Source organism: Natator depressus, chromosome 3 (genome assembly GCF_965152275.1).
Source record: "Natator depressus isolate rNatDep1 chromosome 3, rNatDep2.hap1, whole genome shotgun sequence".
In the NCBI taxonomy this organism is placed as follows: domain Eukaryota; kingdom Metazoa; phylum Chordata; order Testudines; family Cheloniidae; genus Natator; species Natator depressus.
In genome coordinates this window covers 4,418,100-4,443,319 of record NC_134236.1, presented here as the reverse complement: position 1 = coordinate 4,443,319, position 25,220 = coordinate 4,418,100, and the positions used below count along the sequence as shown (strand labels likewise).

The following is a 25,220-nucleotide window of genomic DNA, read 5'->3' as shown; positions in this document are numbered from 1 at the left end:
CCAATTTCAATTCGCAGGGGCCAGGAAGAATAGTCGGACTGCACTCAAATATATTTATAGTTAAGGGGAGATGTGATACTAGGGGAGGTAAAGACCAGACCACACCTGTTTCCTGGAGAATAGCATGGCAGTGAAACTAGGGATTAAATGGAGCCCATAAAAGAGTTTCCCTCTGGCTCCTTTACATGAGTCCTCTAATGCAGAAAACTGTTGCAAGAAGTTAGCACTGCTGCTGCTTGATTTGTCAGTGGAAAGGTGGAGACCAATCCTGCAAGCCAGAGAATGACTAATTGAGTGACTAGGAAAATTTATATGGGATTGTGAATTCAAAGGGGCCACTGGAGCCTTAAAATAGGATAAAGGAATTCATTTAAAAAAAAACTTCTTCTGAACCCAAGATGCAAGTGTTCATCCAACTGCTCGTACTTGTAACCTTCAGAAATGAGGCACCCAATTAAATTTCAGAGGACTTTTATTGAACAAACTATCCATATCACCACCACCACCAGTGCAAGAATACTACTGAGTCTGTCTACAGCAAGATTTAGGATCAATCTTAACTTTAATCCCTGAGCAGCAGGTGGAGATTCTATCTGAGCATATCTAGACTAAGTTACTGAAAAATACACCCTTTATTCACATTAATAGTCCCATTGACTTTTGGGCATAAGGGGTCCAGGCCACAGCTACAAGTGCTTTACATCCTGTCTCAGGTAAGTTTTAGAGCTGTGTCAGTAACAGCAACCAGCAGGTATGTTTTGCTTTATCTTCTGTTCACTGCAACTCCCACTCTGGAAAGATACCATATAGGTCTAGAGTCCTCACCCAGTCACTTGACTCCCAGCATGCAACTTCTAGCACCAGGTATAATCTATATCTGCAACATCCCTGGACCACTGGTATCTCCCTCAGCAGCACAGAGAGCAGAACACTGGTCTCCAGCTGTACCAAAGCAAGTAGCATACATATAAAGTTTCAAGATTAGCTGGAGTCTCCCTCATATCCTGTGGTATGAAGTAGCCAGACATTTATCCAAGCCAAATCTAACTCAGAGAAATCTTTATATTAATATAATTATTTTTGAAATTTACAAGTTATTGCAATAAAAACTTTAGCTTTCAGAACAAACATTTAGAATCAAACTTGGGTTTAGTTTCATAAAGAACAAACATTAAAATACAGAACACAATTATGTACAGAAAGTGACATTCTTTTAACTTCATGCCTTTTAACTTGATCAAGCAGCAAGAGTTAGCACTCAGTAGGAATCTAAAATGGAACATGGCTGAATAAGACAATTAAACATGAAAATTTCTTTACATTTAGCAAACTAAACAGCTCCAGTTCAGTTTAACTGTGATTGTTTGGAATTGGTCTTAACTAATAAAATTGTAAACAAGGAAGTTAGGGGTTTGGCAGTATTTGGTTGCAAACAGCTTGCCATCTGGTGTCGGGTCAGAGAAGGCGATTTCATCAGTGCTTAGGTAACAACCATACATGAATGTGTTTCTGAAACAGATAAGGACAGTTATCAGTGCAGTACAAGAGTTTGGTTCTGCCTCAGTAATTATATGGCTCTTATTACTGTAATATAAATGCCTGTGTTTTGTTCCCTGACCTCTTCTATACTTTGACAGCATTTTCATTATACACACTTTTTTCCAAACTGGGGGAAGCCATTTTTGGGTAGAGAATTTATTCCATGTAATTTGACATAAAAAGCAGCAGCACCGGAGTGATTACCATATTTGAAACAGGAGAATATAGCAGGTACAGTACTAGAGCAATTTTATTCAGAAGTTTGGTGGTTTCAGATTACCAATATCACAGTCAGGATTTGATAAGTGAAGTTCACCATAGTAATCTGTTAAACTTGCTCTGTGCATTCGCACATTAAATGCATACTGGAGAACAGTTGCTTGGAGGCATCTGCAGGTCAGTGACCAGAAGGATGCATTTTAAAACAGTCAGCATCAGCTAACCAACTAAGATGGTAACAGTTCTCAATGAAAGAGAAAATCCATTCATTTCATACTCCCTAGAAACGTGAAGGTTCCCAACCACAGAAGCTACTTACCAGGAATAAACTGGTGTTTTAAGCAGCTGCATTACAATAGACATGTAAAATACAGACTGCAATGGCAGACTAAGTATTTATTCATTTTGAAGTCTTACAAATTCTCAGAGTACTGGGCCAACATCAACTGTTAACTTAGGGTTAACAAGCAAACAAAGCCCATACCTATTAAATGGTTCAGAGCCTATATTCTATTTGGTTAAACGTGAAATAACCCCAACCCTGAGCATACAGGGTGATGTTTTGAAAAGTGCTCAGCCTTGGCTAAACTCTGCTCTCATGGTGACTTCAGTGGAAGCAAAGTCTGGCCAAAGGACAGCACTGTCAAAAATCCAAGCCACAATACTTACATGGTTCTATGCATTTCTATTCCACCCACTACAATACCACCAGGGCACAGACTGATGTCGGACTAAGTGCATATTTCAATCAGTTCTTTGCACAGTGACATGAACCTCTCAGACTTGCTGAATGACATTAGCTTACACCTTTCCTAAAAACATTACTTTTTTTTTTTTTTTTTTTTGCTGTGAGCACTTTCTTCCCCCTGAAAATAAATCAAGCTGAAGTCTTCTTCCCATCCTGTGTGCACCCATATTAATGGCTTACTTAGTTTCATTTTGGGAGAGGCATCCCTTTTCTTTACCTGACTACATCCACCATACGACGTGCAATGCCTCTTCTCCGCATCAGGCTGAACACCCAGATTCTACTGATCCCACAAATGGCAGCTTCCGGCTTTATGGAACAACGCCAGGCACGATGGTGCTGCAGGACATCCTGATTAGGGGACTGCGGAACATTAGGCTCAGACAGCACTCGGAATGCCTATCAAGGACAAACACTAAGTCAAATGAGTCTCTATCCTGAGGGAAATACAGAAACTCATGCAGGTGAGTTTGCTGCTGTAACACCAAAGGCAATCAACTATTTATTACGCCAGTCCTCTAAAGAAAGGTAAATGGTTACATAAACCACCTTTACCCAACATCTGAATTCAGTTGAAGGTACACTGAATGGAAGATTTTTGCACCCATCACTAACAACTTGGTTAATTCTCGTCACTTGCATTTTCATGATGGTGAGAGTGTAGAGCTCTAAAACCATCCAGCCAACCCCATTTCCCTGCCCCCCTTTACAAGGCCAGGAGTACCTGTGACATATAGGCTTAGATCAATGCTAACAACCCCAAGAGTCTGAATGCAAATTTGCTTTCATCTTATACAATTAAGATACTATTTAGAACACATACCTGTTTGATTTGTTCAGCAATTAAACAACCAACTATCTTCCTTTCATTGGACACAAAAAAGTAGGTTTTAATCTTGGATGGGCAGCTTAACACAATTTGTTTAAATCCCAGTTCATTATCTACAAGTTCTCGCACATCTTCTGCCTATAGATGTTAGGACAAGAGGTTCAGAGATGCACGTAAGAGTCTAGGATAGACATAGTTTGAGTTCAGAGAAGTAATCGATTTCAAACAGAGGGCTTGTGCACCTAAATGGAACTCAGTGATCACCACAATGGAAGTTCACTGTCCAACTGCAGAGCATCTAGCAACTCATTAAAAGCACTAGCAGCTTGTGCCAAATACATAGTTTGGTAGGTGTGCACTACTGTGAGATTTATGCAACTGGAATAGTCTCCTACGGAATGGTAGAAGGTTCATTGCTTGATACATTTGAGTAGACAAGCCTTTATGCTATTGTGGACATTCTTCCACAGGCAGAAAGATAGTCTCTAAGAGACTCTCCTCATCCTTTAATATCTATGCAACATGCAGACCGTTGTCTTTGTGGAAGATGGGAGCTCAGCCTAAAGTCATGGGTGAGGGAGTCATTGCACACTGACACATGGCTCACATGGTAAAGGCAGCAGATTGGTATTCCCCGCTCCATGACTGACGAGATGTGAGGGGAAGGGCCAGCCAAAACTTAGCCTGTGACTTGAATCACAGGAGTTTTGTTAACATAGCAGCAGCTGCTTCTCACTAGCTCCTATGTGGACTGATTCCAAATCAGCTGAGACAGGTTTTCATTGCTTTTTAACAAAGCACAGTAATAACTAAGCCACACAGAAAGCCAGCAACTCTAAGCAGCACTAGTGCCTTATACTAGGCAGACTCCAGGACTGGGGACTTCCCTCTCTATTTTAGGATACTCTGGTCTAATGTATTCCTGCTCACTCCGCAAATCTCTCTCCTGGGTCTTATACTGCTAATCACCATACTATCCATGCACATAAACACCCTCTCTCAGAGCCACTGGGCTTCTAAACAGTGTTACTTTTCAACAGCACCAAAAGAAACCCACTGGGTACTTCCAGCACCTCAGGTAGTTTTACTTCAACAGAATCTAGAAAAACAACATACACAACTGTATGAACATTTCTTTTAATAATCAATTTAGCTAAAGATTTTCCACTTAGTGTGAAAGTTCTGTGTTTCAGGCTGGATTTTACAAACATAATCTGGAGCATGGAGGACAAGCTCTTAGCAAGTGTTTCTACAAGAGGGTAGCAAGAGCAATGTTCTACAAATGACAGTAACCCAAAAGTCTGTTCTTACCTCAAGTATCTTAGGGCCAGATTGTGAACTACTTACACTGATGAGCAGTCACTCACACAAGTAGTCCCATTAACTCCAGTGAGACTACTCCTGTGAATTAACTGCTCATGATTGTGAATAAGAGAAACTGGAAGACTAACATGGCTGCCATAAGATTACTTAGCTCCAAGATTTGTAAAGAAGAAAAGTGTTTAAACAAAAGTAGGTATCAGCCCTATCTGCAGTGAGGTGAGTGACTTGCCCAAGATCACAGAGGAATTCTGCGGCAAAGATGAGACTAGAACCCATATCTCCCGCCTCCTGGATCTATGAATCGGCCACAAGTTCATCCCTCCTCTAAGTATTGTAGAAACCAGCCATGTTAATTCCTTGCAGAGTGATCACTGAGTGAGAGGTTGATCACTAAATAGGATTTCTCCTGACAAGTGGGACACAAGTGATTATTATTTAGAATTAATATTGTAGTCGCACCTACAGACCCGGCCCTATCATGCTAGGCACTGAACAGACAAAGCTAGAAAGAAATATTGCACCTTTTTGATGGCATATTTTGGATCATCTGGAAGGACCAAAACCATTTTCCCATCCCAGAACTCTGCTACCACACGCTCTTTCTTCCAACCCTACCACAGAGAAAAAAAGAAAGTTATTTGCCAGGAAGAAAAAAACAAAAGGATTCAGCTAAGGCTTCTTTAATAAAACAGACTCCATAGTTGTAATGTGAACCCTCACAGTTTGCAGGCAGGAAATCAAATCACGTACGTTAACCTGTTAGCTCACATATGTCAATAAAAGGCAATTGCTGGAATAACAGATAAGTAATTTAATTTGATCATGTTATTTGGATACAAAACCTTTGCCTAGTATAGCTTTAACTCTATACCCAACAATAAGTACTACTTCAAGGGTTCTTTGGCAAAAGCATCAGCCATTGCCTTACCACATATTTAATTCCCTCAAGGAACCTCTGGTGATGCTGGATGTGTTGGGCTTCATCCTCTGGGCTGGCAGCTGTATAGATCATGCCACATGATTTGCATATGATGGCACCAAAATGCTTCTGTCCAGCATCCTGTCATTACAAAGGAAAGTCAGAAGTGTCAGAGATGACAGAGGATAAGCTTTTGTTTATTTATAGACTATTCAGAACTGTACATAGCACTTCACATATTCAAGGCATATAATGAACATAATCTCTACAGTATGCCCTTCATGAGATAGGTGCCATTGTATGGATAGAAACACTAAAGCACAGAGACTGAGGGAATGGCATAAGGCCACAGACTGAGCAGGTGAGCAAGTGGCAGGGCTGGGATTATTTAGCCAATTCCATGGTCATTCCTCCAGACCACAGTGCCTCCTGTTTTTATATCAAGAATTCACTAAGTCATTCTGTATTTGTTGTGTTTTTTTGGGAAGGCAATGCGGAAACAAGGAATTAAATTCCAAGAATTTTTTAAAAGCAGATAAAATTAATAAAGAACAAACTGTAATAAAAAATGCAGCTCTAAATGTAAGGCACAATGGGAATCCATTGTTGGAGTTCCCCAAGACCTCAGTTCAATTCCAGGCTCATCACTCAGGTTCCTCTATATGACATATAGCAAAGGTACACTGAATTGATGAGACTCAAACACAGGGAATTGGCCTCTTCCTTTACATGGTACATTGCATCACATTTTGGGATTGCCTTGGTTACTTACTCTGTAGGAACCAATCCCTGTACAGCACGATCTGTCCACGCACTGCCCATGTAAGACTTATTTTTTACCTCATAAGTCAGAAATGTAAAGATCTTATCCATTGTTATCTTGCCCACTGTAAATGGTTTCCTGTTGTTCACCCTTATCTTAACTAGTACAGACATTCTGTTCCCAGCCTGCTGATCCATTTACCGCCCTAATCCTGTCTCCCAAGAAATGAGGCCTCACCTATGTCCAATTACTCATGTCAAGCCAGGCCTATGTGCATTCAGGTGACTTAGCTTATTGCAACTGACACATGGGGCTTAATGATGCCATTCAGTCGCATACCATTGTAAGGCCAGGACTTCAAAGGGAATGAACTATATACACAGGACAGCACTAGGTGAGGATTTCATCCCTCATATCTGTTATATGAAACCCTCCATTGGTTAAATGGGGTTGCATTTCAGTCACAGATAAACTCCCAGGTACAGAACGTTTTAGACAACATCCCTACTGTGGTACTGTCCTTCATGACCCCAGTTGTCCACTAATGTGGCTGCAGCATTATGCTGGCTCTGCTCAGGCAACAAATCATGCAGCAGTGGGAAACAAAGGATTTCTGTGTCAAGCAAATTCACTCCTATGGTATCCATACAGGCATTTTTAATAGCAAATTCTACGTTTCCTATTTATTCACAGATATAGTAAAGCTTTAACCCCAAGTAAACCTTAGAAAAGAGTTTCACAAATAGTGACACAATCTTTACATTTGAAGTTTTGGAGACAGATTTATACAATTCATTAGAGCTGTACATATACAGTGTTTTGAGATTTATATGTAAGGGAATCTAGTATTGGTTAGCCTGAAAGCTCATTTCACTACTATCACATGATAGCGCAAGCTCCCCTAAGAATGAGTAACAGCCCATAGAGGGATACTCACAATGATCATCTGGTCTTTAAAGTCTTTGCTTAGGTCTTTTGTTTTCTTGCTGGTTTTCTGGAAGGTATGAACCATTTTTGTAGGTGGGCTGAATCCCAGGGGAGAAGCCAGATCATCTGGGAAAGGCTGTGGTCTGAAAGTAGTTTCAGAGTTGCATCTGAATTAGTCATTTCACACTCTCAGTCAGATTGAACACTGACGTGACTAGCTCCCCAGAACAGACCAGCAAAGGAACTCACGAGATGTGTGCAGGTTAGTTCTTCCTGTTTCAAGAGACCCCATGCTAAAACTGATAGTAGGAAGCTGGACTGATGGCAGTATTGAGATGCAAACAACCAAGGTTCTAAGGGCTGCACCAAAAAACAAAGTCAGGGCTTTGAGGAACAACATTGCATCTAGACTCTAACCCCAAACCTATAGCTCTAGAACTGTTCTAGAGGAAGAATACAAGAGCCTACATCTGAAGTGTTAAATCTGATCTCAAGGACACTCCATACTTCAGATATGAGTCAACGGAGCTAAGCTGCCAGGATTCCTACTCCTTACATTCACTGAGGATGGTGGCTCTAACAAGGTTGATGACCACTGATCTAAGTGTTCCTGTGCTCAGAGGGAAAGAGACAATGGGTGGAAGCCCTTGCTACTCCATACACACAAACAAGGGAGCATCACTCCCTCTCTCATCCCCCTTTAACAAAAGGAACATGAACTATGAAAATGTTTAAGGCTGGGGCATTAATCATACAAAAAGTTGGGACGATATCTTTGAATGCCCCAACAGTAACTTGATCTCTCAAGCACATCCTTCACATGCCCTATAGTACCTCAGACCACCTCTCCCCGAGTTCTGCTCCAGCAGTGGAGATTATCTGAGATTCTGAAATAATAGGTACCAGATTTAGATAAAAGAATTGGAGGCATTTTCAGGGAAAGTCCCTCAATTCTGGGACTCAATTCTCCATTCTGGTCCAATGGAGACAAAGTTTTGCAAACTTTCAAAATAAATAGTAAGGCTAACAGAGGGCATGGGTAGACTGAGAGAAGATCTTGAAAGGATTGTTCATGAGACTATTGATCCAGATGGAGTCTTTATATGAATTTTTAAAAACATTTATGTGAGAGACTTGCTCTTTGGAAAAGCACATATTAAAATTGTTAATAAATAAGTGGTGCTTTATAGAATTACCTTTAGTACTTCAGCTACACACAAGCTGGCAGGGTTACTTTAGGAACTACCACTTTAAATTTGCTAACTGTTGTACAACAGCCTTAACATGGGATTAACAGAGATAAGCACTGAACAGTTTTCTAGGTTTGGATGCTAAGGAGAGTTCCCAAGGCAGAAAGCTAAAGTATAGTTCTAGTAGAAAAAGTTTCTACTCATCTATTCCCAAGAGACAGTGTAGGAGGTAACAGCAAATCCAAGGCCATATTTTAGTTAATCACAAACACCAGGATTTCGGCATATTCCAGAATTCCATTTGCATCAATATGGAAGGTATGTGAAAAGCCCCCACAAGGGAGCAATGTAAATATGTAATCAGATCTCTCTCTCACACTCTCTTAAGTGGCAGAGAATTATAAGTTTGACAAGTTATTTGGGTTTTTTGGGGTTTTTTTTTTTGGCTCTTTCAGAACTAAAACAATTTTTAAGTGATTTTATGTTCACAACAAATTCTATCAGAATGTTTTGATTACTAGCAATCTGCTCCAAAGAAAGATGATTAAATAAGACAGAGGGATTAGTGGTTTTTGTTCTGCATGGGAAAACAGAACATTTCCACTGGAAACATAATATGGCAATGGATTTGTCAAACAAATAAGTCATCAGAGTCATGGACACATTAGCATGAGCATATTCTACAAGGAAGATTATTTGCAGGGCTGTACTAATCTATTTAACAGCACAAGGTGTTCATATTGTTACAGATAATCACACAGATCAATCTTATAAAGTTATGCAATATAATGAAGGGCAATGCTAAAGGCCAGTGCCCAACAGACCTTTGAAACACATGCTCAGCTAGATAAAGGTTGGGTTAGAACAAAGGGAAGAGCACGAATAGAAAATAGAAGCTTCAATTCTTTTCACATCTGCGTGGCAACTTTTATCTTCTCTATCTTGCAATCCCCTTTTTACACAAAAAAGATGGTCTGAACACCAGTGGCATTGGGTATTATGGAAAGGCTTATCAGCTGAGAAACGTTGACTGTACCATATCTGGTATAACCACATCATACTCCTTACGCAAAGATTTAACAAGAGACAACACTTGAACCCAGTGCAATTATATTAGATATATGAACTTCTCAGATGGTTGAAAGTTCACGGGGTCTTCCATATAGTACTTCCCAGTGTACCAGATACCCTCACATTTCTGGAACAGTCATATTGCTAGCATTAATCACTACAATATATAGAAAGCCACACTACTAAAGAAGAGCAGCAGAAAGATAGTCTACCAAACTGACATGAAGTTTAAGAAGTGACAGTATTTTAGAATGGTAGCCTTGTTAGTCTGTATCAGCAAAAACAATGAGGAATCCTTGTGGCACCTTAGAGACTAACAAATTTACTTGGGCATAAGCTTTCATGGGCTAGAACCCACTTCATCAGATGCATGGAGTGGAAAACACAGGAGCAGGCATAAATACACAGCACATAAAAAGATGGGAGTTGCCTTACCAAGTGAGAAGTCAGTCTAACGAGACAATTCAATTAACAGTAGGATACCAAGGGAGGAAAACTAACTTTTGTAGTCGTAATGAGAGTGGCCCATTTCAAACAGTTGACAAGAAGGTGTGAGTAACAGTAGGGGGAAATTAGGTTTAGGTTTTATAACGACCCAACCACTCCCAGTTTTCACTCAGGCCTAATGTGTTGGTGTCCAGTTTGCAAATTAATTCCAGTTCTGCAGTTTCACGTTGGAGTCTGTTTTTGAAGTTTTTTTTGTTGAAGAATTGCCACTTTTAGGTCTGTTATTGACTGACCAGGGAGACTGAAGTGTTCTCCTCACACTTGGTAAGGCAACTCCCATCTTTTCATGTATTTATACCTGATCCTGTATTTTCCACTCCATGCATCTGATGAAGTGGGTTCTAGCCCACAAAAGCTTATGCCCAAATAAATTTGTTAGTCTCCAAGGTGCCACAAGGACTCCTAGTAGTATTTTAGAACATTCACATGGGCAAGTTACACAAGCATTCTGGGAACTGTAGTTCAAATCATCTCAGTAAACATGACTTTACTTCAGAAACAGGAACTATTTCACTAGTTTGAAACTTAATATAAGATAATAATAGTCAGAGATGGAAAATATTACTAGGTTATCAAGTCCCTCTGCTAAGGCCTGATATTGTCTTCCTCCATTTCACTAGACAATTTTTATTATTTATATTCCAGCAGTACATACAGGACCCAACTGAGATCAAGGCTCCACTGTGCTAGGCTAGACAGATTCACATAGGAGACAATTCCTGCTCAGAAGAATTTATGAACTAAAATGACAAGTCAGACAAAAGATGGGAAAAGTAATATTATCCTCACTTTACAGATGGGGAAAATAAGGCAGACAGAGATTAAGTAATTTGCCCAACATCACACAAGTAAAGTGTGGTAGAGCCAGGAACTGAACCCACATCTCTAAATTCCAAGTCTGCAGCTTAGCCCAAAGAAAGAATAGTGTTTCATCTTCCCTCTCAAAAATAAAATCCAACACTTTCATATCTTAATGATGGCTATTTCTCAGCCCTCACCACATCTCACTGGTAAAGAGAAATTGTTTGTTATTTTTGGAATTTATGATCTCTTATTTTTTAAAATCTGATTTTTGGAGGTATTGCTCAAACTTCTGTCTCATTCTTGGAGAGTGTTCAAGTAAAACAGACATACCTTGCTTTGTTGACTGAGGGTGTACTGAATATGGGATAGACAACATCTGCTGAAGGGGACACTGGAAAGAGTCACACAATTTGTTAGTATTAGACACAATGACGATACAAAACATGTGGGTATCTAGAAAAGGGGCCTAGGTGAACCAGTAGTTTCAACTGATACACAAGCATGAAAAACTCTGAACTCCCAATACTCAAGAGTTTACATTAGCATTAGAAAATTTTTGGTACTGCAACAAATAAAACCCACTCAATATTTTTATATGGAACTTGCTATTTTTGATCCAATTAACTATTGACAGAATATCCTGTGCTTTATGCTTTGAAAAAAACTGTTGCAAGCCAAGGGTCAGGGCAAACCAAATCTCCAGTAGAACCTTCACCAGGGAACATGTGAAAATTCTTATTAGAGCAAATTGTTGCATCAGTAGCTTAATAGTCTTCTGCTATTAATAAAATTATGTCTAACACCATTTCTCGTAACCCAGACTTTCCCAACTTGTGATCTCATAGCTAAAGCATACTCTGTATTCATGGTTTCACAATCTTAGAGAAAGTGTGATGTCACAAATTCAGCACTAGACTTCACTGCAACAGAAGAAATTTCAGTCCCTTTTTAGCAAAATTGATGAGGAAAACAAAGTAAAAAAAGGTAAATATTGTCCCACAAGGGTGGAAGACCTTCTTCATAGTTCAGTTGTTGGACTGCCTTTAATTTCCATAGCATTTTGACTATATTTGCCAATAGCCAAAGAGCAGCATTTTTCCCTCCCATCAGATTCCACATCAGACACAGAAAACAGATAGCAATACAGAGGCAAGCCAGAAGAGAGGCCTAAACAGTAATTTTATAATCAATCCCTTTAAGAAAAATACTCTCTATGAAGTTGAACTACATGATTCCTTACTTAGTGAACTTGGGACATAAACATCATGACAGGTGCCTAGACCAATACAGCTGCAGCATTATTTACCTTTATTATTCTCTGTTGGAGACTGACTGAAAGGAATATTCTCTTGATCGTCGAACTCACGGTTTATGGAAGATCCAGCTTCATCCGAGTTCTGTAATACAGATAAACATTCTCAAAGACCAAAGAAAAACTGTCAGCTTGACTTAGTTTCCAGTTTGCTAGTTACACAATCTCACGTAGCTCAAGTGCTCAGGGCATAGGCCAAATGTGGCCAAGGATATTCTGAAATGCAACTAACAGCCTTTATCCTCTTCAATACAGAGACGTGGTTGGCAGAGGCTAGAGGTTCCACCATGTAATGCTCCACCTTGAGCTGAACATTACTGGATAATACTGTATGCTGAAATCTGCAGTCTCATGGGCCGCACCTCGGTATTGAAGAAGCTGCTTTTTTGGGGGGGCAAGTTATTTATGGTCAGGTTTACGGCAAGTTGTCAATGTCCCTCACGTGGCTTTCTACTGCTTCTAGCTGCAGTTCTGTAGGATTATTTCTTCATTTCAATATTTTTGGTATCCTGGTCCTACACAGGTGTCTATAATTCTGAAACTGCAAAGCCTTTGGGAACTTCCTGCAAAGATTCAACGAATGACCATGTTAGATTGATTTTTACCTTAAACTTCTGCCCAACTTCTAGTTTCTATGACAATTAGAACATATTAATCCTCCCCTCCCCGTTACGAAAACCATAATCCCATGGACAGCCACCAATTAAAACCATCAAGTCAAACAGGACCTGTTTGAGACTAGATCAAGGCACAAAGTTGGCCTATAATTTTGTGATAGCAAATCCAGTGATACAAATTCATTTCCATACACCCAAGGCTTCTGAAAATGCAGTTTATTATCTTAAGAGCCTGCAACCACAGCAGGCCCAGCTGCTTTGAAGTTATATTTTTTATTTTATATGCAAGATTGTTGACCTACCCAACATTTGTATTTTATTAATGTTGTATTGTAAATACACGCTGGCAATCAAGTAAGGAATGTGATGGATACATTAATACAGTACAAATGAACACAGAAGGCAATAAATAGCTCTTTATTAAACCAACACAGGAGCATAAAACACATTAGTCCAATAAAAGCTAATACTCACCTTGTCTATTGTTTCCCTTCAAGGACGAGTACAGCTATGAAAAAGCATTCCAATACCACTTATCCTCTCCTCCAAACACCTTTTAGGTGCCAGAAAATAGAAGTAAAATGTGAGATTAAGTATAATGAAATAGGCCCCAAACCTGGTTTGCATTAGGTATTTTATTGCTCCACTCTTCCACTGTCAATCTTACCTGTTGCATCTATACCCTGAGTTAGAAACCAGAACCTATCTCCAAAACGAAACAATTCTCTAGCAACCCACAAAAGTAAGACTTAGCGGGAGCTAATTCGTCAGTGTTGATTTTTGAGAGCCATTTTTAAATTTAAACCATTTGAGTGCTGAACATGCATTTGATTGTCATACAAGGTATGTTTTTAAGAGTCATACCCTTACTCTGTCCCTAGAACTAGAGGCCCCACTTTTCAAAGGCCTAGTGATTTTAGGTGCCTCATTGTCTGAGACATCCTAAAGAAGCCTGGCTGGAAGTGCTCAGACCTATCTAAAAATTAGGCCCCTATAAATTGTCTCAGATTGTACACCATAACACTGATACACCCAAAATCACTAGGCACTTTTGAAAGTTTGGGTCAAAACATTTGGCCATTTTGAATTTCACCCTTCTTTATTATGCAACCACCTCCTCGCTGGTCTCCCTAATACCCACCTTACTCCACTAGTCTATTCTGCAGACAGCACCTAAAATCCTTTTCTTTGCCCGCCACAGAACATAGAATCATAGAATATCAGGGTTGGAAGGGACCTCAGGAAGTCATCAAGTCCAACCCCCTGCTCAAAGCAGGACCTAATCCCCAACTAAATCATCCCAGCCAGGGCTTTGTCAAGCTGGGCCTTAAAAACTTCTAAGGAAGGAGATTCCACCACCTCCCTAGGTAACCCATTCCAGTGTTTCACCACCCTCCTAGTGAAAAAGCTTTTCCTAATATCCAACCTAAACCTCCCCCACGGCAACTTGAGACCATTACTCCTTGTCCTGTCCTCTTCTACCACTGAGAACAGTCTAGAGCCATCCTCTTGGAACCCCCTTTCAGGTAGTTGAAAGCAGCTATCAAATCCCCCCTCATTCTTCTCTTCTGCAGATTAAACAATCCGAGTTCCCTCAGCCTTTCCTCATAAGTCATGAGCTCCAGCCCCCTGGTCATTTGTTGTCTTCCGCTGGACTCTTTCCAATTTTTTCACATCCTTCTTGTAGTGTGGGGCCCAAAACTGGACACAGTACTCCAGCTGAGGCCTCAGCAATGCCAAATAGACGGGAATTATCACGTCCCCTCGATCTGCTGGCAATGCTCCTACATATACAGCCCAAAATGCCATTAGCCTTCTTGGCAACAAGGGCACACTGTTGACTCATATCCAGTTTCTCGTCCACTGTAACCCCTAGGTCCTTTTCTGCAGAACTGCTTCCTAGCCACTCGGTCCCTAGTCTGTAAAAGTGCATGGGATTCTTCCCTCCTAAGTGCAGGACTCTGCACTTGTCCTTGTTGAACCTCATCAGATTTCTTTTGGCCCAATCCTCTAATTTGTCTAGGTCCCTCTGTACCCTATCCCTACCCTCCACCATATCTACCACTCCTCCCAGTTTAGTGTCATCTGCAAACTTGCTGAGGGTACAATCCACGCCATCCTCCAGATCATTAATGAAGATATTGAACAAAACTGGCCCCAGGACTGACCCTTGGGGCACTCTACTTGATAAACATGTCACCACATCTCTTTGAACCCAAGCCTACACCACCCTTCTTCAACTTGGTTCTGAATTGTACTGCACTTTCTATCCTTCCCACTCTCAGCTTCACATCTTCTCTGATACTACCTCCTATGTCCGAATTCCCACCCTGTCTCCAAGTCTACATACACCAAGCCATCTATTACCAAAAGAAAGATGCTCTAAGCTAATAGTTTCCGCCAAATCTCATTGTGCATTCACTTTTCCATCTGTTTGGACTTAGATCCTCTCAGAACATCTCCTTTCTTGTATAGCACTGAACAGAGTGCCAGTGCCTAATAAGTTATTCCTGGGGGAATTCTGTGCCAAAAATTAAAAATTCTGCATGCAATATTTTAAAATTCTGAAAAATTCTACATATTTGTCAAAATAAACACAATATAATCATACAATTTCAAATTATTTTGGTAATTTTTTTCAAAATATCTGTCAGCAAGTATGTTTGTAACAATACAGACAGCAAAAAAAATTCAAAAAATGTTTTTTGACAACTAGATTCCTTACTAGGCATATTAATACAGAACTTTGAGTGATAATTCATTTAAACTACAATCCAAAACTGTATTTCCCGGATCCCTCAGAAGTGTTGCAACGGCTTGGGGAAGTTAGGGGTAATGGAGGAGCTGAGGGAGAGGGAAGTAATTGCTGGGAAGGAGCCTGGGAGTGAGCCTGGAGGGTTGTTGGGTATGGGTGGGAGAAGTACAGAACAGGTTTGTTTTTTTACGGGGGGGGGGGGGGGCCAGGGGAGTGATTGTTAGGGAGTTGGGGAGCCTTCCCTATGCAGACACTGGCTGACCCCTAGCTCCCAGTCAGGCACATCTGCCCCATCCCCATGTGGCCCTGCACCCCACTTCCCCCATCCCCATATGTCCCAGCAACCCCCTCAGCCCCTTCCTCCATCCCCCCACACCCCTATTCCCATTCAGCCCCTGCCCCAGTCTGTCCCTCCCACTAGCCCTTCTGAACCCCAGTATATGTGACCCCCCGCAGCAGCCCCGTGTGCTCCGCTCCATCTCTCCCTCTCCATATCCTGTGCCTCCTAACCAGGCTCCATGAGTAGGCTGCTGTGAGGAACGCAGCCGGCTACTACTGCCAGTGAGACCACCTGCTCTCTGTTCTGGTGCCACAACAGCCTCTGGTGGGCCAGAGGTGCAACTGCAGCACCTCTCCAGCAGAATGTATTTTCTGCAGAGAAGAAATTTGTGGGGAACAATGGTGCAAAATCCCCCCCGCCCCTTTATCTTATACTGAAGAGCCACCATCCTCAGAAGCTAAAAGGTTAAAATATTTTGGATAGAGACCAGCTCAGTAAATCTATTGTTACTGCTTCACTTAAGCATAATAAGATTGGGTTTAATCTCACCCCCTGGGCTGGGGAATCTGTAGAACCAGCACACAGACTCTACAAGGAAAGGAATTACGCTAGGGCAATCTTTGCATTCAAGATTGGAGTTCATTTGTAGCATTCCCAAGTCACCACTCAGGCCTCACTGGCTACCAGCAAGGGTACAAACAGAATCCTCAGGACCCAGAAGAAGTCTCAAAACAAATCTGGAAACAGATTTGTTTCTTTGCTCAATTGTTTGTTTCACTTTGACACTGAGGCTAACAAGGAAACATCTCAAAGAGAGTACCTTGGCAGGGACCTTGGGAATTCTGGCTTCCTCTGGAGACTTGAGCCTGATCTTTTAGGATCAGGTAGGGTTTGCTACTTATCAATTCCTTGGAACTGCAGGGAACCCATGGCTTCGCACACCTCTTGGTATAGTAAAAACAAACAGTTGTGATTATTCGATGTCCCTTCCATTTTATATTATGCCTCTCAACAGAGTGCTTTTTTAAAAGTGAAGTCAATATTTTGGAAATGCAATACTTACTGGTAGACTTAATTACCAGCCTAATTAGGACATAAAGGGGATATAAGTATAGACAGAGTGCATTAAAGGTAGAGTACAAAGAACAAATATATTGTGTTTTGCCCTTATGGTTAAGATTTATGAAGGCAACCTGAAAGTTCCCCAACTACCAAGTCATATTCCTCTCCCCCCCCCCCTTTTTTTTTTTTAAAGGCATTACAATTTCAGGTCTTGTCTACCCTGAAGGCTCTATGGCAACCAATGGTCAAGTTAAATGACAACACAAGACTTAAGCGACAAAGCTGAACAATTAAAAGGGTAAGAGATTTTTAATCTAACAGTTTAAGCCTGCATTTTTACTAATAACTATGCAACTCTTGCACCAAGTACACTTGGGAGAAAGGTTGGCTTTGTTGAAGATTCAACACTGGCCCTTCTGTTAAAGTATGACACAGACAAGGAGAATGCTCGGACTATAAATCTGAGCCTCAACGAGTCCTCCAGCCAAAGAAGGAAGTTCCACACTTCATATTCCTGATATTTATAAGGTTTTTAAAAAAGCAGATTTTTAATTGACTTTTATGCTGCATTAAAGAAAGCAAAAAAGGGTATGAATCCAATTTTACAAAAACTCCTTTTGGGTAAGCTTTCCTCTCAGCTAACCTAAACCTAAATAGCAATAGTGACCAGTAGATGGAACAAAGCAGCAGTGAAGAGATGAGAGTTCAATTCTCAAGACTTCTGTGTACATTTACATATGTCACCTGAGGTATGGATTTAAGTTATTAGTTTCAGTGCTGCCCTACTCCACAGCATCCTGCATCCACATGCTCAGGAATTCAAACCCGCACTGACAAAGAGCTTTCTAATTACTGCCTGAGGTCACATGAATCAGAAGAAAATCTTTAAGGAATATCTTTCTTTGATACAGCTCTCAAACATGCCTTACTTAAAGTACCATACACTTTCCCTGTGCCTCAGAATGATTAGAACTAGCAATGCAACTTCATCCTTGCTGAACAAAGCAAGTACACACTTTTAATATACACACAAATCTTAAGTGACACTCTCCATGCTACTTACCAGGTTCCTTGTATCAGTCTCCTCTGGAGTCAAAGGCTTTGAGGAATCAGAGCGGCTGAATGGGATCAATTCAACTTTCTGCATTGAGACCTTCAATTTGTGAATGACCTTCTTTTGACTTATGTTATTGGCCAATTTCTCCCTATCCTCCTCTCTATCTTCATTCCCTTTCTTCTGGGGCACACTTGCACATTTTGATACCTCACTGGCCTTGGCAACTTCGTTTTTATCATCTGAGTGAAACTCTGTATCTCCTGATAGTCTCAGCTGGTCACCCTCTGCTGCAGAACTAGAGAGAAGCTGGGAGGATTTAAGGCCTGAAGGCAGCTTTTTAGGACCAGAATGGGATTTCTTCCCAGTGGAAAAGAATGCTGCTCCCATCTGGAGCTTCAGCAGGGGTTTCATTTTCATGCTTAGGACTCGGAAAGGACCCTCCATTTTCTTTTCAATTGGGCGAATAATGTTCTCCTTTTCCACAACAGGTTTGACAGGGGCTATATCTACCTTGGCTTTCTTAGAGTTTCTTGGTAAAATCTTGGTGTGCCTAGAATCAGTCTGACGTTTGGATGTTTTTGAGCTTGCATTCCTGATGAGGTTCATATTTCCCTGTACTTCCTCCGTCCTATTGGCAGTGGGGAGGTCTCCATCGTTGTCCCTCCAACTAAGAGGGCGGCTTTCATTTACCAGTTTCCTCTCCAGTGGGGTAAGGTACTGCTTTTCTTTGCTGTAGAAGGATGCAGCAGGCACAATGGGCTTGTATGGGGAACCAGATTTTGGAGACACTTTACTCAGGAACTCCCTACATGCTGTCATTGGGATGCTGGCTATCTGAAGTGGGGAATTATCAAGCTTCCTTGACATGGAGGATTTCAGAGGGGAAGCCTGGTTTTCTTTATCCTCATCACTAAATCTAGGTGGCCATTTTGTTCGAGAAGCAAAGGTCCGACTTGTAGATGTCTTGACTGCAGACAGATCCACGGTGATGTCCATCATCAATTTTTTTGCTGGAGTCCCAAGTGCTAAGAACATGCTACAAAAATAAAAAAATAAAACAAATATTTTCCCTCTTCTACAGATTGGAGAATCCTTCAGGCATAGTCAAGGCTCTGTTTAAGTCACACTAAAGTTTTTCTTAAAACAGTTTCCTCTATTGGTAAATAATCACAGAACCTATCTAGGGTGTTCTGTTTTTTTAAACCACACTAACTGTAGTATTCAAGCACCTTAATAAAGAGCTGTATACTACCTTCCATCTACAGTTTCTATAAATGTCACTGGGACCTGAAAATATGGACAGAGGGCAGCACAGGGTCTACGATTTTTCCCATAACAGTAGTGACAAATAGATCTCTTTTCCTGCCTGTATTAAAGGCTTGGTCTACACTTAAAAGTTAGGCTGACAGCCACCTCGGTCAGGAGTGTGAGTAAAATAAATCACATCCCTGAGCGACAGATATGCTGACCTAACCCGCAGCGTAGATGCCGCTGTGTTGATTGAAGGATGCTTCTGTCAATGTAGCTACCGTCATTTGGGAAGGGGGTATTGCTAGACCTAAGGAAAAACCCCTTCGGTCAGCTACCTCTATGGTACAGGACTATGCCAGCATTGCTAGTGGCGTAGCTATGCTGCTGTAGCATCTGTAGTGCAGACAAGCCCTGAGAGCACAACTGCCATTTTACTTCTTTATTAATCATAAGCAGCATCAATTCTGCCACTAGAGCTCCAAGAATAATATTTGACGTCTTATATTCCCTTAAGCAGAGAAAAAAATATTGTAAATCTTCCCCACTTGGCTCATTTTAGAGCAACACTCAACTTAAATCACACTTCCAAAAATGTTTTTTCTTCAACTTGTTTTGAGTAACACCTATGATTACTACAACTAAAAGAACAGAGGAAAAGTTACATTTTCTTTTATTTTTGTATCCTTTATGCATTTGGCAGATCATACTGTGTACAATTTTCCCTGTTTTTGCAAGTCTTTCACACAGCAATGAGAAAAACATGAATATGTCAGAGCAAGTTTACTACCTGAAACTACTTTTAAACTTGTTTTTTTAATGTCACTAAAATTCCAGTAGCTAATGTCCCTTTAAACATGAAGTCAGTCTGGCTTCATGCAGGCACAAAAGCCTAGCCCTGCAGAACACAGTGCAGGACTGGGAGCTTAAGTGTCAAAATTTAAAAACAAACAAAAACTACACCATTTATATTCCTTTAGGAGAACTGTAAAACAGTTTCCAAGTCACTTGATCCAATGTAAAACTACTAATTCACTAATCTCTCTCCTTTTAAAGTATCTTATACATTTACATTTCAAAATTAAATAATGGAACCATCTTGTGACCTCATTAGGGCTGGGAGTGAGTTTTGCAGTTTGTAAAAGTTATGTAAATGTACAGTACTAGATACAAGTGATTTCCAAGTAAGATAAAACCACCCCAGTACAAACCAGTGTGTTGTTGCCCCATTAACCCAGACTTACAGCAGACAGTTTAATCTTTTTATGATAATTTTTAAGTCTATATATTCTATTAGATGTAGAATCTTTTACAGCTTAGGGTTTCTTTCTACCTTAAATAAAGCTGTCAAGCTGCTCAGTACAATACATTTATAAAGTATTATGCATTACTGAAGAATGAAAAAGCCACTTAAGTTATTGCATCTCATAACTTTCCCCCCCATTTTATAGTAAAAGCATTGAGGGAATTAAAACATTTCTTCTGTTCTCAGTACATGAAGTGAACCATTAAATAATTTGTTTTCAGTGTAATAAATTGCAAAGACAAGATTATGAACAGATAAACACACCTATCAGAGCTAGTAGAACTACGATTCCTTTTTCTTGGAGTAACAGCTGCCATCTCAATAAAGTGCCTGAAAGTTAGAAGACATTTCAAGATATAATTTATGAAGTTATATTACACAGAAATATAACCGTATTATAAATGATATAACATTCACTCTTTAAAATAGCCTTAAAATATCTGTAATACTAAGTAAAAAAGTTAACAAGCACACGCATACCAACCTAAAAGGGCCACTTTCCATTGGTTTCTAGAGCAAACATTTTCATATTTTTAAAGAAAGAACATTTAAAGGAAAATGACTATTCCTAAACCTAATTTCCAAAGATCTTCCATCTCCGAAATATCATGGCCCATTAATCTCAAACTTTCCCGAAAAAAGCCTTCTCTTGGCAGGGGACCACACATGAGAAACTTTAGGCAGAAAGGATTTATGAAGAAACCCTTTTGAGGAGACAAGGAAAACAAAAGGCCCCAACAGTACTGAAGCTAAATTAAAGTATTAAAGGCCATTTCTCATGTGCCATCTACAAATACATTAGTGTACCGCAATATATGTTTATTGCATAATGCCAGTGTGCCTAAAAGTCTTTTACATAGTTCATTGATTTTGGTATTACATGGCTATAATAGGAATTTGGGGAGACAACATAAATAGGGCCAAACCATTTTACGGCAATGTTTAAACGGCAGTTCCCAAATTTGGTTTAAGCCATAATGTAGATGGAGTTACAATGAAGGTGGAGAAGTCTCTTTACATTAGCTGACCCTCATGGAACAAAAGAACTGAAATCCCAGCTCAGACAGTGGTCCCTGTAGTCAAGCATCCTATCTTCAGTGCTGTACCAGATGCTTCAGAGGAAGGTGCAAGAAACCTGGATAAGGTATAATTGTTGACTAATCTGCCAATAAGAGGAGTTTCCTCCTGACCCATGTCAGTTAGCAGTTCACTTCTGCCTGGACGCATGAGGGTTTATAATCTATGTAATAAAAAAATTGCTATCCTAACTAATAGGACTCTGGATATGCTCACTATTCATATAAATATCCAATCCTTTTTTTGAATCCTATTAAGATATTGGCTTCAAACATATCTTGTGGCCAAAGGTTAGTTATGCATTGGGTAAATAAGAATTTCCTTTTATCAGTTTGAAATTTATTGCTTTTCAATTTAATTTATGTCGATTTGCTCTTGCCTTATGGGTAAGGTAAATAAAAGTGTCCAATTTACTTTTTCTACACCATTAATTTTGCATATCCCAGTTTGTCTTCTCTCTAAACTAAAAAAGCCTTACTATTTCCCTATGAAAGCTGGCCAGGCATCTAGAGAGTGAAAAACTACCAGATGAGATTCTTACCCCAGAGAGGGATGGCAGCATTCTGCATTTATCACTTGCTCTTCCCTGCTCCACTATTTGATCTGAAGTTGTGAGTTACTTTGCAAGCAATCAGTGCTTTACAATGCTACAGAGCCACCAAGACCACTGCTTACAAGTCTATTTTTTTCATTTTTTGAAACTTTCCTTCCTGAACACACATAAGGGCCAGAAAATTATGTGCAAAATAGCTAAAGATGACCACAACCTTCCACTTTCTTTGGGCACAAACAGAAGAAAATACCTTTTTTTCCTTCTTTACATGGTAACCCAGGTCAGGTCCATAATGGCGATAGCAAAACATGAGAGAGGAAAGGTATGCATGAGTGATTTGTTGTTATTATTAATCACAGTAGCAGCTAAGGATCAACCAAGAACAGAGCCCCAATGTGCTAGGCATTGTATTAACACAGTGGCAGACAGTCCCTGACTTGAAGAATTTACAGTCTAAATAGACCAGACATATACATGGGGGGGGTAGATTAGAACACACCAGCAGAATGAACAATGGCTACATCTACACTGATAGCAGGGGTAGACTACTGGCACGACACGTGGTAGCTACCCACCATAGGGAAAGGCTCTGGGGGGAGGGGGGGCGTGAAGAGAGGCAGTAGGACACTACACTGCTGAAAATAGCAGCATAGATGGGGGGGCATTTTTTGGACATATAGAAATCCCACGTAGGTTATACAACCTGGAGCATCAGGCATGTAGCACATGCTATTCTACTAAGCCACCTCTCCCCATCTACACTGCTATTTTTTGCCAGGCTAGCTGAGCATGAAGTGCCTATACCTTGCAGGCTGTGTAGGCATCACTAATGTGATGGCAGCAAACAGCACTTCAGTGCCAGGATTGGGTGGGGGGGTTTGGAGGGGGGGGAGAATTAGTAAGAAAGAGGGGGATCAGTAGAAAGAAAATGGGCAGGTGGGGAGGGCAATGGGATCAAAGCAGGAGAGAAGAGGATGAGGGAGGCAGGGGTGGAACTAAGCGGAGGGGAAGAGACGGGGGGAGGGGGCTGGAACAGACAGCCAATCAGCAGAGACCAAAGGCCCCTCCAAATGACACAACACTCCCGGAGGCTCCCTGTTCTGGCTGCTTCTAGGGGAGTCTCTGGCTGGCTCCTCCTGCAGCGTTTTCTCAAGGCCCCCGCGTGGGGGGGGGAAGGGGGGAGCAGGTGCCAGCCGGCCCCCCGTCAGCTCAGAGAGGAAGGGTCGCCCCTGCACAGTCCTGGGGGGCCACTGGGCGGGGCTCCAGGGCCTAAGCCGAGCTCTGACATCAGGGGCCAGGAGCCCTGCGGTGGGGGCTGCCCCTCCCCCACGGAGCATTGGGAGCCTCGCCCGACGCTGCTGTGGAGTGTGGCTGTATGGGTGGGTCGTTTCCCGTGCCCTAAGGAGCCACACGGGTAAGGCCCCATCCCCCCCGGGACGCTATTTATCTGGGACCCGTAGGGCGCACGCAGCCCCCCGCCTCAGGCGGGAGCCGCTGACCTCAATCCCCGAGACCGCCGCTCTTGATGCGAGAGAGGGCCGGGGTCTGCAGCTCCAGCCGAGAGGTCCAGGCAAAAATCACCTCAGCGCCGCTGCCAACCGCCTCTCCTTCGAATCCGCGCGGGCTCCGGCGCGCGCGCACCCCAGTCCCGCCCCTCTGCCACGCGCCCCTCGCCGGCCAGCCCGGCTCCCATTGGACGCACCTGTCGTCATTCGCCGTCCCTCACGTCCATTGGCCAAGCTCTTTGCTTGCAGGCACGCCCCGGCGGCGTGAGGAGCACCACCCCCACTACCGCCCGCCAGCCAATCAGAGCTCTGGAACGCACGCGGCGCGCTCAGCTTCCATTGTCAACATTGGCCCCCACCCCTCACTCAGTCTCGGAGACTGCAATTCCCACCATGCACTGCAGGGAAAAAAAGGCGGCCTTCTACGATGAAGTCCTGTCGCAATGCTTGCCGGAAGCTGTAGTCCTCTTGCGTCACAGCCGGAGCGAAGCGGAGCATTGCACGCTGGGAGTGGCATTGTGAGCAGAATAGAGTATTGCATGCTGGGACCGGTGCGGCCCTAGTAACCACAGTCCAGTCCCATGGAAAGCCATGGTGTGTTATAACATGATCCCTCCCACATGTTAATTGTTCTGTGGCAGACAACCTCTTTAATCCACTGCAGATCAGGCCTCAGTCTTACTGAATGCTTATTGACTTCCTATCGATTGTGGCTTTGGTGCTGTAATTCAGACTATCAATCTACAGATGAAATTCCAGTGTCCTGAGCCATCCAGCCCCAGGAGCTCCAAAATCTGTTAGCATTTACAAATTTCTTTCTTCAAAAACTTTGCAGACTGTTGCCTTTAAAAGGTTTCTGTTAGTCTGTATCCGCAAAAAGAAAAGGAGGACTTGTGGCCCCTTAGAGACTAACAAATTTATTTGAGCATAAGCTTTTGTGAGCTCACAAGTGGGCTGTAGCTCACGAAAGCTTATGCTCAAATAAATTGGTTGGTCTCTAAGGTGCCACAAGTCCTCCTTTTCTTTTTGCCTTTAAAAGATGTCCTTAACTATTACTAAGCTTTTGTTCATTTGATTGCTGTGCTTATTAGTGTTTGAGCATTTAAGTGGTCCCACTCTTGCTCAGAAATTTAAAAAATGGGAGGTGAATGGTGGTAATTTCCAAAATAAAAAACAAAATCCATCAATCCAAAACAAAATTGGAAAATAATGTTGCTACATGGGGCAAGAATGTTGCTGCATTGTCGAGAAGAAGAGACAGGAAAAGATTGTTGTTTGTAGTGTTTTTGTAGCCCAGGATATGAGAGAGCCAAGGTAGGTGAGATAATATCTCTTATTGGACCAACAGAAAGCTTGAAAGCTTGTCTGTCTCACCAACAGAAGTTGCTCCAATAAAAGATGTTACCCCACCGACCTTGTCCCTTAGAGTATGTATTAATTACTTATACTAATCAATTTGTTCCATCATGTATTTATCTGTAACACCATTTCCCAGACCTGAAGAGCTCTGTCTAGCCAAAAAGCTTGTCTCTTTCAGCAAAAGACAATGATCCAATAAAAGATATTACCTCAGTTACCTTGAATCTGAGGCATAGATTGTGTCAGACTG

At 41.5% G+C, this 25,220-nt stretch overlaps 1 protein-coding gene across 2 annotated transcripts; it reads right to left on the bottom strand.

Moving 5' to 3' along the window:
• Positions 1–502: 502 nt before the first annotated feature.
• On the bottom strand, positions 503–23,839 carry ESCO2 (establishment of sister chromatid cohesion N-acetyltransferase 2). 2 transcript variants are annotated; one of them, XM_074947346.1, is made up of 11 exons: positions 23,688–23,839; positions 20,741–20,806; positions 17,929–18,958; positions 12,146–12,236; positions 11,170–11,230; positions 7,278–7,410; positions 5,587–5,718; positions 5,180–5,269; positions 3,330–3,473; positions 2,724–2,905; positions 503–1,509 (listed from the first exon to the last, which is right to left on the bottom strand). In XM_074947346.1, the coding sequence occupies exons 1-11, from the start codon at positions 23,816–23,818 to the stop codon at positions 1,377–1,379; spliced, it is 2,193 nt and encodes a 730-aa protein (XP_074803447.1). In that variant the 5' UTR covers positions 23,819–23,839; the 3' UTR covers positions 503–1,376. The 2 variants fall into 2 exon arrangements, with proteins under 2 accessions (XP_074803447.1, XP_074803446.1); XM_074947345.1 differs by having other exon boundaries at positions 23,606–23,739.
• Positions 23,840–25,220: the final 1,381 nt, after the last annotated feature.